This window comes from Esox lucius, chromosome 11 (assembly GCF_011004845.1).
Source record: "Esox lucius isolate fEsoLuc1 chromosome 11, fEsoLuc1.pri, whole genome shotgun sequence".
Taxonomy (NCBI): Eukaryota; Metazoa; Chordata; class Actinopteri; order Esociformes; family Esocidae; genus Esox; species Esox lucius.
The window spans coordinates 8,489,428-8,502,911 of NC_047579.1; the positions used below are offsets into that span (position 1 = coordinate 8,489,428).

The window sequence follows — 13,484 nt, forward strand, 5'->3', positions numbered from 1 at the left end:
TAAACCTGTATAACCATTTAGTGTTTATCTGTTGTTTGTCCAGACATTGTGACTCCTCAGGAGTTGAGAAGGTTACCCATGTGGGGGAGGACAGCCTGTCCCTTTGTTTGAAGCCCAGGATATGTGATGGAACAAGGGGAATGTGTTTTATGGATAAGACAGATGGGCAGCATCTTACCACACCCCTTTTTCCACTATAAGTACTGATGACTGTTCATGTATTAAGTTAGAGACTCCTCGGATGATTATGTTTGTAAGCATTTGACGCGTCTTTCTATTTGTAAAGAAAACTTAATTATGCCAAGAGAATTTTGTCTCTGTACTTCCTCCGTTAAGAATTCTGATCAATGTAATTGCCATCACACTTTGGGAGCTCGTCCTTGGTTACTTAGCCTGGTGTCTCTTAATCATTTCCTAGCAGGTTATCCGTGCACGGCCGGTGACTGGGTCCGGGAGCCCAAATCCTCCCCCGCTCGTGGACTGGCTGCGAAAAGGGTGAGAGTCAGGGCGCCAAGCTTAAATTATTTTTGGGATTCATCAGTACAGGTACCCAGGCTTAAATTTTTACCAGGGTGAAAGGGGGCAGCTTGGAAGCCCCATTTGTGTTCGCCCTGAATCCGCCGTTTTCACCTCGCTTAGGTTTGATGGGTAATTGCGGCAGTAAATCTTAAATTATGTCTGATGTTTATGGTGTATGGACGTGTGAACAATTGTGTCTCTGGGGGTTTTTGGGCTTTCGGCTGAATGGCAGTTTTTGCCTAGAACGTTTGTACGGTTTGAGAGCGAAGTTGGTCGAATATGAGCGGGGGGATATTAATGGGTTGTGGAAGGAGAGACGGCAGGTTGATTGGAAAGCTTATGTTATGTGGGAAAAGGAGGCTGATGACAGATTTCGGCAGTGTGGTGTTGGGTTTACTGAGGTCTGTGTTTTAGCTTCCCCTTCTCAGGTTGTTTCCGACCTGGGCCATTCTTCTGACCGATCCCCACCCTTCCGCGGTGTTCCGCCTCAAGCAGCCACAGCCTTCCCAGCGGACTTGATAGCTGGGTCTGGGGCTGCAATCCTGACCCCCGCTTCGACAGCCAGCCTCTGTGGTGCTTCGACATTTACTTGGGGCCCATGGGGTGTTGCTTCGTCTCCTCTGGCTCGTCGGGACAACTTCAGTGGGGAACGTTTCCTCACGGTCGGCGTAGTCGTCCCCGCGTGCGGCCTAGATCTCCCTCGGCCCGTTTTCTTTTACGGCCCGGACTCTGTTGTATTGGATAAGCTGTTTTGCCCGACTTCGGCCTTGTTGGGGGTGCCTGCGGGGGGCAAGGAGGGGAATACCCTGGCCAGTGGGAGGAGAGGTGGCAGCGGTGGTGTCCGAGGCGGGCTGCCGCCCCAGGGTAGGGGCAAGGGCTATGCTAACCATTTATGATAGAGGATGCCACCGCTGTGGTTCGACTGGACATTGGGTTCGTGACTGTCCTGAGGAGGACCTGAGAACGGCTGTTCGACAGGACAGTGGCGTATTGTGTTCCGGTGGGATTAGTGTGGGCGACCCAACGGGAGCAAGCAGGAACACTAGGCCGCCTGAAGGTGGGGTGCTGACGGTCAGAATAGTTGGACCAGGGAACGCCAATCGGTGAGTTCATTCCTTAACACAATCCTGGTTTTCCTCTAACATGTTTGGATGCAGAGGTTACAGCTTTCATATGCTTTAGTAAACTATGTGGTTGGGTTTAGTATGTCAGGTTTGATGGATTTGTGGAAGTTGATAGGTGGTTTTGAGAATGTTCAGTGTGTAAGAGTACTTTTCTTTTAATAGTAATAGTATTTATAGTAACTGTAGTGAATAAAAGGCTGTTGTTGTTCTGTGTCCTGTTATCGCTGGTAACGTTACCATGCTGTCTTTTCGGGGAGATTCGTGCAGGATTTCAAGCAGCTCTCTGTTGGTGGAATTGGTTTCTGTGCAACTGTCTGTGCGAACTGCGAGAAAGATGTCTTGTTTGCTTTTCGACAGTAGGGGAATTGGGCCCTTATGTCTCCTCGTACTGCCTGTATGGTAGGTGGGGGAGATTCGGTCCCTGTGGGTTAGCAGTGCGACGTCCTCAGATTGAATTCCAGCGACACTGGGGGAGCGAACCCTGTTGCCGTCAGCTACCCGGTGCTGTGAGGTTAACCGTTACGTATCCATGTTGTGGGGCACGACCACTTGTTACACTCGGGCCTTTACAGATTTGATCAGGCTCTATGTCCACCATTTTAAGAGACTGTAGGATGGAGTATGGATTGCTCCTGTCAAATGCCAAAGTTGTTGGTCAGCTTGTGGTTTGAATTAGTTGTTGAACTACTGAAGTTGTATTTGCGCACGTGCCGATTGTGCTTGTTCTGTATGAGATTGTGGCCCGAGTCCCGGGCATTTGTCAATATCTGTTTGTTGTCGACACCTAGTAAAAGCATTTGTCCATTTTGGTATTCCCTGTGCACGAGGGTTCCGATTGGCTGCATTGTTTATTCCTTGGTGGAATATTTGTGTATTTGTTCGTTAGCCTGGAAGTGTTGCTTTAACCAGGTTTTTACCAGGTTTTGGTTTTTTGGATGTACACTTGGGTGAAGGCATTCATTGCGTCGTTACTGTGATTCTTGCCTTAGTGCCGAATAAGCAAAATTCAAATTTGCCTTCAAGTATTGTGCTGGTGCCTGGCACACATGGAGGTGTTCGCCTGCTAACGTAGGATTTTATACGAGACTAATGTCCTAAATTTAATTAGAGGGATGTATTGGAAATTGGAACAATGCTGCTTCTCTAATTTGGTAACATGTGGTTTTGTTATGAGGGGTTAAAACAGTGTGTTTCTCTCTCCTTGTATGGAGTAGAATGCAGACCATGGAGACAGTCTTTAACATTAAGATGACACGCTGTTTTCCATCAAGACTGGATTCACAGCCAATATAGTCATAGCCTGCAACAGAGGGTAAAATGGCCACGGCCCGTTTATTCCCTGAATAGCGGAAGCCCGTAAAATTAGACATCCTATTTTAAATGTTGAATTGGGTTTGGTCAATTAATGTAGTTTCACTTTGTTTGTATTTACAATGATAACTGGGATAATACTTGTGTTTTCAGACCATGCCTGATGCTTGTTACTGGCATTTAAATTCTAACCTGGTAAACTGACAAATAGGGTAGATTGATGTGACTGTATTTAGAGATCTAGGTTGGAGAATCTTGGGGATCACTCCCTGATTGTTCCTTGATTATGGTGACTTCATGCATCTGTTCTCTGTTGGCCTTTCTTGAGAGATAAGCAATTTTTTTGTGAACAGCAACGATATTAGATGGGTAGAACTTTCAGTTAACGTGGGATATCGGCTAAGTTGAAAGCATGACATTGTATTAGCACTAAGGGTTACATTCGGGTGTTCTCCCCTGTGTTAATTTTCCCAACATGGGTAGGTTTAGTTTTGGGTTAATCACACGTTCAATACAAGCTAACTATAGCTTTTCTGTTGAAATGTATTGTTTTTAAACATATTTGTAGTAAGGGTAGAGACCTAAAGTCATCCACTGTTGTTAATTGCTAGAACTATCTTGATGTCGTTGCATGACATATGCATGAAAGTAGCGATTTTGGCTGACTGCCACTGTTTGGTGTGACATAGACATTCATTAACATGGGACTAATTCCCTAGACTTTATGAGGTTACTTGAGTCATGATCTTTGTGTTGTCACAACTTAGTTTGGCTGTTGCCTGTGGAAATGCACATTTTTAAATCCTAATTTTGGGATTGTTTCACTTGGTAAGACACCTTTGTCTATGGGTTTTATGGGTTTTAATTCCATCACACAAGCGACTGTGTGGCACAGTTGTTTTTTGATGGGTATTCAGTTTGCAACTCTTTACTGAATGATTGTTTGCTTCATCCCAACTATCAATGTTCTTTTTCATGGCCGTCCTGTCATGGTTCTGCTTTCACGCTTGGAGTCATTTTCTGTTGACTCTGTCATGAAAGAAGGGGGGGACTGTATGAAATTATTATCTATGATGAAATAGAGTTGAACTTAGAGTTCAAAGAGAATTAAATAGGTATTTAAAGAGTTACGTGAATAATTTAGTTTTTCTGTTTCCATAGTTATAACAATAGATTGGCATCTGTTAAAATCAGCCTCCCTTCACAGTGTTGGTCTAATTTCGGTTTTTGGAAAAAATTATACAAAATCTAACATGATTATGGTTGAGTAGAATACATCTTCCAAATTTGACTTTGTTTAGCTAAGAAATAACTAATTTGATGGGATGAAGTAATCATGGAAGTAATCATAATAATCTCATGCATTATGGAATAAGTGGGTAAAAAGGTGCAGGAAGCACATTTTGTTATTTCTTACATGTTTACTAAGTTTGCCATGTTTTACTTAATACTGAGAAAGTAATTCTGCATCAAGTTTAATTCTAGAAAACCAAGTTGAGAATTTTTACATAGTCTAAATTGTAAAGAGAGGTACAGACCCCCTGGAGTGTTCAACTGACTGACACAAACACCAGTGTGTGGGGTGGGGGCTGTTTGAAATGGGTTTTTGACGTGTTTGAACTCTTTAGAAGAGAAACAGACTTACTGGTGACATTATCAAATTGGGTATTCTAGTTCAGCTACATTGAATACTTGGTGTTCATTATTCTGGTTGAGTTGAAGGAACCGAAAGTGTCAATTCCATGTTTATTTACATATTCAATGACTCTTCATTATTTTTATAGACATGTATACCTATGTACTTAATTTCTGTCCTAGTAGGCAATCATTGGAATGTTAAAAAACAGATGGTTTGTTTTAGGTGTTGGAAAACTCAAGTCCACAACGACTAAAACAAAAACACTTCATCTCAGGAACTTGTGAATCCAATAGACTTTAATGAAGATCATACAAGAATGACAGACATTAAAGCCAGGTCCTTCTGCAGATACACCCCCAAACTACTGAGCTCAGGACCGTGGCTTTTATACAAAAACTTCTACCCAGAACGCCATCTGACCATCTTTGGAGAATCCCCTGAGGTGGGGCCCTCTCCCTTGTTCTCTAGTTCTTTCTGCATGTTCTTAATTAAGATGTGCTTACTCCTGACAACCTTATGGTTCATTTTTGGGTCACCCCTCCAAGTCATACATTTTCAGGTTCGCAACTGTCCGTGTATAGGACATGTACAGGAAGATACTATATTAGGGAGTCTTCCTGTGGTGACCCCTGGGTCAAGATGCACATATCAGGATGAGGGCTCGGCTCACTGTTCAGCTGGGCGTGTGGGTGGAATATATCATGTAGGGAGTTGCTGCCGGTGTGTCTGGGCTTCACATTAGTAACATTTCTTAAACAGTAATATTTCATAAACTTAAACTTAAACATGCATAATGATATATTCATAATACGTTGGATTATAAGCAATTTGCAGAAATTCCCTCACAGTGTGAATGATGAGACAAAAATATTTTTCCCTAATTGATAAGGGGACCATTCTTCAAGACTAAGGTCTGTTATCCTTAGGTCAGTAAACCGTCCCCCACTCCAGGGTGAGCTCTGGGGTGATAGGGCATATAAGAGGGGGGTCATGATTTATGACAGGATAACAATGTCTTATGGGTCAGTGCTTAGCAGAAACTGACACTATGCAACATTTGGTGGAGTAATTAAAGGGTAAATAACAGTTACGTCATTTGAATAAGGTATTTGATCATTTATGTGAAGCAATGGTGAATTTGATTGTCGTTCTGATACAACACAATCAGATGTAATTATATACCAACTGAGATCTGATTAGGTGAACTGAGAATTGTTCATGAACTACTCTTTGAGTTTGAGTGATACTTCAATGTAAGCAAACTATCTTAACTGATGATGGGTAATTGGAACAGTAATAGGAAATGGAAACTTTTGTTCTTCTTTTTGTAGTTTTGTCATTTGTTGGTTGTTAAACCAACTATAGAAAAGAGTGGAATTGTTACTTTGCTACACTAGCAGAACAGAAGCACCCTAAATGTTAATATTTTAACTATACTGTTACTGTTTACAACTGTTCTAATCTATTTAGACAAAGGAAGCAGAAAGACATTGGAAATATAGGTTTGAGTGTTTGGTAGGACTGGGTTCTAATACATTAGCAAGATGCAACAAGCTAATGTAATGGACATATTTCTGATTGTGTACGGTGCAGGGGCAACTAATCTTCTCAAGGAGAATTCACTGACAGGTACAGGACACTTGAAAGTGATTCAGCAATAGAGGACTGGTTGGAGCCCAGAGAGACTGAGTTTGGCTTAAAGGAAAACTGTGAGGTGGGCTGAGATGAGAGCTGTGTCATGGTAACCTGCATTTGAGCTTTGAAGGACAACACCTTGGAATATATATCTGACTTTTACGTTCTGTTACACCGGCCTGCCAAGAAATGGTTCATAAATGACTGTCTGACGTTTGGAGGAGCAGAACATTTGGGATGACTTTGGAAGTACATCTAATTGGAACCATGAGAGGACCTTTCAGTGTATTGAGTAATTGGCATGAGAGGACTTTGTCCCAGTAACAAATTGAAGGATGTATTCAGTGATACGTGTTTACACACCCACATGTCGATGCTACATACCCCATACTGTCAGTATAATGTGTCACTTGAACTCATTTCTTTTGACCAGTGATTTTAACATAAAAGTTTTTGATGTACTTTACTGTACTGTATGTTATAGTTCGGTATAATGAAAATGTGTGGTCTTGGAGTTAATACGAAGATAATGGTCTAGGAGCATGTAAATAAGGATCCAGACATTTCAGATTTGTTCCGTTCTCTAATCATTAAGGGTAATGATATTGACTGGGTCATGTTGTTAAAGAGAACTGTTTTGTTGCATCCTAATCCATCCTAATCCTAATGAGTAACCTGTTTAAGGAGTGATACCAAGGGTTGATTTGGTATCAAGAGGATGGATTGTTATGGAAATTCTGAACTAAGGTACATTTGAGAAATATCTGTCTTTCCATTGGCTGGTATGTAAATCTTTACTTTGATTGTGACACATGTCTGTATAATATCAGAGGATTATTAGGTATTTGGGCCATGTCCTCCTGCCTAGACAAAGAAGGGTGTCAGTCCTTTCTGTTCCTTAGGAATTTGGTCCTTGGGGTGGAGTAAGGTCAGTTGGCCATTTTAGGTAAACACAAGAGTAAACATTATGGCAGGAAGGATAAGGGACAGCCCGCCCTTTGGGTAAAATCCTATGTGACAAGACAGATGGGCAACAACTTACCACACCCCTTTTGACTGTTATTAATACGAGCTGTTCATGTATTATGTTAGACTCCTCGGACGATTATGTTTGTAAGCGTTTGACGCGTCTCTCTTATTTGCAAATAATAATAAAACTGTTAGAATGTGCCAAGAGAATTTTGTCTCTGTTTCTTACTCCTTTAAGAGTGTCGATCGATGGAATTACCATCACAATTGTATTAACATGTTACAGACCCGATCAGTGGTATGTATTGTTTTAACATGCTACATACCTCATCAGTGGTATGTATTGTTTTAACATGCTACATACCTCATCAGTGATATGTATTGTATTAACATTGTACAGACATCATCAGTGGTATGTATTGTATTAACATGTTACAGACCTCATCAGTGATATGTATTGTATTAACATGTTACAGACCTCATCAGTGGTATGTATTGTATTAACATGTTACAGACCTCATCAGTGGTATGTATTGTATTAACATGTTACAGACCTCATCAGTGATATGTATTGTATTAACATGTTACAGACCTCATCAGTGGTATGTATTGTATTAACATGCTACATACCTCATCAGTGATATGTATTGTATTAACAGTGTACAGACATCATCAGTGGTATGTATTGTATTAACATGTTACAGACCTCATCAGTGGTATGTATTGTATTAACAGTGTACAGATATCATCAGTGGTATGTATTGTATTAACATGTTACAGACCTCATCAGTGGTATGTATTGTATTAACATGTTACAGACCTCATCAGTGGTATGCATTGTATTAACATGTTACAGACCTCATCAGTGGTATGTATTGTATTAACATGTTACATACCTCATCAGTGGTATGTATTGTATTAACATGTTACAGACCTCATCAGTGGTATGTATTCTATTAACATGTTACAGACCCCATCAGTGGTATGTATTATATTAACATGTTCCAGACCCCATTAGTGGTATGTTTTGTATTAACATGTTACAGACCTCATCAGTGGTATGTATTGTATTAACATGTTACAGACCTCATCAGTGGTATGTATTCTATTAACATTTTACAGACCCCATTAGTGGTATGTATTGTATTAATATGTTACAGACCCCATCAGTGGTATGTATTGTATTAACATGTTACAGACCTCATCAGTGGTATGTATTCTATTAACATGTTACAGACCCCATCAGTGGTATGTATTGTATTAACATGTTACAGACCTCATCAGTGGTATGTATTGTATTAACATTTTACAGACCCCATTAGTGGTATGTATTGTATTAATATGTTACAGACCCCATCAGTGGTATGTATTGTATTAACATGTTACAGACCTCATCAGTGGTATGTTTTGTATTAACATTTTACAGACCCCATTAGTGGTATGTATTGTATTAATATGTTACAGACCCCATCAGTGGTATGTATTGTATTAACATGTTACAGACCTCATCAGTGGTATGTATTGTATTAACATGTTACAGACCTCATCAGTGGTATGTATTGTATTAACATGATAAATGTGTTTGGCATCTTTACAGATGGTGAGATAATGTATAATGTAACCATGTAGGCTGACAGCGCCACCGCGGAGAAGAAAGAGGCAGAAACAGAGGCCACGGTTGCCAGAGCCACGGGCAAGTTTTTCATGAAAGACCCCCTGACCAAAACAAAGTGGCATTTGTGTGTAAAATTTGCATCTTATACTGAGAATTTATCCAATGAGCTTTGATTTGATTTGGAGTTGACAGGCAGGCACTCACTTTCTAAATTAAGACTTGTATTTCTATGCCTATATTCTAAGATAATATGGGCTAATGCCATCTTTTAAGGCCTGTATTCAGAAATGTTCATTGTGTTCATTCTTGTACAACTAGGTGTCAGGACTCTGCCCTCCTGAGCTGTTTGTCTGTCATTACATCTCCCCGAGTACCAGTCTCCTGGTTCCCAGCACTCCACGAAGGCACCCATAATCACCACTGATCCTGAGCACCTGCACTAGTCTACACACCTGGGGGGCTGATTGCCACTCTCCCTATAAATAGGAGAGTTCTGCTTTCAGTCCCTGCCGGATTATTGTACAGCCACGTAATTATTACAGTGTTCTCTACCTAATTAAGCAAGCTATCCTATTTCCCGAGTATCATATTTTTGTTATCTTCTGCTCACCGTGTTTTTCCCCCGTTCGTTTCCACCCCCTTGTTCCGAGACCCGTCCTGTACCTCCCTCCCAACCACCTTTCTGCCTTCCCGTTATCGAACTTCGCCTGGACTGACTCCCCGCTCTGTTGACCGAATCCTGCCTGACCTTCTGACCATTCTTGCCTCCCGGACTTCGTACCACTGCTACCCACTATCCACCCTCCAACAATACATTCATACCCGCCTACGTAATTCTTACGTATCTCCACTGTCATCTCAGACTACTACGACAAACATCATCATTGTCCTCTTACCCTGGTGTCTGTATCTGCTTCTGGATCCTACCTCTGTCCTGAGTCCCAGGAGTCGTGACACTAGGATGTTACTAATCTCACCAGAGCTACTGTCCACTGGTCTTCTGAAGGCATTAAGCCCAACATAAACAGCTCAGCGAAGTGTGGTTGAGGTAGGATGAAAACGTACAAGTGTCTTTCCAGTTTATAATGTAATATAATTGGTAGCACACAACAGAAATACAACAGACTCAGATACACAGCAGTAAGGGTTTGTCACATTTTATGTGATAAACTCAATATGTTATATAGGTCTGGGCCATATTCACAAAACATTTTATCTTACCACTAAGAGGCCTCCTACACAGCAGTAAAGGTTCCTAGTAAAGAGTTTCTTCTTAAAACCAATAACCAAAGCTGCTAAGACTACCCTTTACTAAGGAATGGGGTGAAATCTTAAGCTAAGAGAAAGGGCAGTGTTGGCCATATTGCTATGGATGATGTTGCGTTCCACAAACAAGCTACCATAAAATGCCCACACTGATTGGCTGATAAGGGAAAGGGTTTCTGTCAGTGAATTCATCAGCGCAGTACTGTAAAAGGGGGTTTCATGTAAGCTAAGTGTCACTGTTTCAACATGAAACAAAGAATGATATACTGACTAGTTAAGAAATGTTCGGCTAATTGTTAGCTTCTTACCCTGTCTGGCAGCTCGTAAACAAATGCGCATTCATCTTTTCATATTGCAATGATACGTCACATCTATAGCATCAACTAGCACCATTTTAATGCCACAGAACATTGCTAAGCCTATACCTGACCAATTGAAGCAACCCCAGATCATGACATTTCCACCAGAGGCTTATACAGTGGGGACTATGCATGATTGGTGCATTTGTTCATGCACTTCCCTTCTTACCCTGACACGCCCATCGCTCTGGAATAAAGTAAATCTGGACTCATCAGACCACATGATCTTTTTACAAACTTTATGCTCCCTAGCAAATTGAAGCCTTTTTGCCGAACCGTGTAAGCAGAGCCGGCCAAGAAGAGTGAATGTCTCCTAGGGAGTGACAGTTCGACTACCCCTTGTTAAATAGAGTAGTGGTTAGGGACACGGACTGCCAAACAACCACTTGGGCAGTAAAAGAGTAGAGGTTTCTATGATTCTCTCGTCTTTTCACTTGACGAAAAAGTCAGTTATCATGAGAGTTATAGTATCAATAAAATTCACGAATGAAAGAAAAACTAACTGCTTTGGCAGTGTAAAGATCAACTTTAGTCTCACTAGCAATTGCTCGATTCCTGTTACTCTTCTATAAGTAAGTTAGTAGATACTCATGAGCCTATTACTGGCTAATAAGCTGTTTGAACGGCTAGTGGCAAAAGCCATACAGTACATAAATGCTATTTGTGGTGGGCCTAAACGTAATAAGTAACGTTTGTCAGTTTAAGACAATGCTTAATGGTGTCTAGCTAAATATTCAAACTTGGCTTGATGAGTGACAATATGATCTAATGTCGAGATGCCTTACCGACACTTGGCAAATGTATACCTCTGGGGTGTAGTGTTTAAACCCAGTGGGAAAACCAGGTTCGAATCCAGGGAGGGCAACTATATATATCTCGTTTTATTGCTGGCCGGCAGAACTAGGCTTACCTGGTTCCTTTTCTGGTTATCTGATTAGTCTCACTAACAAGTGGTTTTCTTTAGGCCACACAACTGTTTAGTCCCAATCCTGTGATTTCTTGTTGCATTTTGTGTTTGGAAATGCTTTTACTTTCACTATAGTTCATGGGCATGATTATTTTTATTTTTTTAAATGATTGGATGTTACCAAGCAATTTTACCAGCTGAGTCAATTATGGCTTCAAAGGCCTTCTGAAGAGGGTCATTGGACTTTTCCATACGAATATTGAAATCGCCAAAAATGTGAATAATATCTGCCATTACCACAAGTTTAGACAAGAATTTTGGAAACTCACTGAGAAAAAGTGTGCCACTACCCGAGGGTGGGCACGGTCTGATGGACATTGCTTCTAGAGTCAAGGCATTCTGTCTTCAAGCAGCCCAGAGTCTGTTGTACAGTGATTGTTTTACCTGGGTGGATACAGCACAAGCTCTAATGAGGAGGATGTTCAGTATGTCCCGGAAGATCAACACACCGCCTGGGATGTGGTTGTTCCAAGAGCCAATTTTACAATTCTTTATTTTTTTGAAGGGAATTGGGGTGGTGGCAAGGGCTTTGTCTAAATTTCTTAGGGAGCCCGGGCTGAACAGAAGGATGGACCTCCTCACCCTCCGGCACAGTAGGTGGCAGTATATGCACCTTTTGTATGGGTGCGATCCGCCAACAAATGACAAGAAGAAGAAACAAGAAGAAGAACAAGAAGAAGAAAACAAAGCACGAGTACATCCTGGGACCGTTGGTTTAGTTTTTAAGACGTGACTTTGTTGTGAAATACAAATATACATAAATTTCGCTAAAACGGTAAGTGGTAGAACATTTTATTTTTTTCGTGTCTTTGTTTGCTTTGATAAAAATACTCAATGCGTTGTTACCTTTCCTCCTCCAACTTGCTAAAATATCGTTTTTTAGTCCAACTATCTTTACAGCTTTGATTTATGATGTGTTCCTGTTCGTGGTAGTTTTGTAACAAAATACATTTTATGAAGAACATGTTTTTCTTAATGTTAATGCAGGGAATGAAACGGCACAATTTTTGGTTCCGTCGAGGACAATAGAACGCATTCAAATTCACCCGCGCCTGTAAAACGGCCAAAGAACGCCGGCTGATCTTGCGCGAGACCATAGCAAATGAATCGAAACGAACCTTCGCTGATGTAGCTAAAACTCAATTTCCTCAAAACGGCACCAGAAAATCTTATTGTACTACTTTAACCTAATTTCATGACGAAACTGAAAAATAAAGACTGATATAGGCAGTGCTTAATTTGTAAATCGGGAGGTAGCTGAACACATTGGGGCGCGAGAGATATGGATCCGGTTGGCAAATCGACGCAAATAGGTTTACAGCACATCGGTAGTGGAAAACAAAAAGCTAAACCTTTCACATTCTTGTCAGGCAGTGCTGAGTCTACAAGAAGCTGCAGGAATAGTTAACTTGATGAACTCTGATTGCGTTTAGTAGAATGCCTACAGTGCTAAGCGAACATAGTGATGGACAAATAATTCAGCCCTCATTGCCTTTTTATAAATTATATTTATAATGTGCTCCTATTGCAACTATAAAGTAAAACTAGGATAAGACCATATTCTTGCCTGCCAAACTTTGCTGCCTTTCCTGTTTTCAGTCAGTTACTTTAAGCTGAGATGAGTAGCCTATTCAAGGAAAAAAAGCAGCCCCAACATAAACAGTAGTAATCTCCGTTTATTTAAATGAAATTCATTATAAGAAAACAAGGGATTTTTTTTAGCAGATTTCTCTGCTACAGCCTACTACCAATTCAAGAGAACAATGATAACCTGCAGAAACGGTACATGAACGAAATTGGGTCCATGCCATTTGTTTTAAAAACCACATTTACTGTAGCAGGTAGCTAGTATCTCGTTTTGGTTTATAGCAAAAGCTAGCACTACTTAATACACTCACCTAAAGGATTATTAGGAACACCATACTAATATTGTGTTTGACCCCCTTTCGCCTTCAGAACTGCCTTAATTATATGTGGCATTGATTCAACAAGGTGCTGAAAGCATTCTTTAGAAAGGTTGGCCCATATTGATAGGATAGCATCTTGCAGTTGATGGAGATTTGTGGGATGCACATCCAGG

The 13,484-nt window shown here is 40.9% G+C and overlaps 1 protein-coding gene across 1 annotated transcript in view; it reads left to right on the plus strand.

Annotated features, from left to right (window-relative positions):
* Positions 1-13,484, plus strand: part of LOC106024498 (zinc finger protein 420-like) — a 99,064-nt gene that overhangs the window by 60,287 nt on the left and 25,293 nt on the right. The window contains exon 2 of the mRNA XM_034295437.1: positions 763-787. Coding sequence (XP_034151328.1) covers positions 763-787 — 25 coding nt within the window. The remainder of the gene's footprint in view (positions 1-762; positions 788-13,484) is intronic.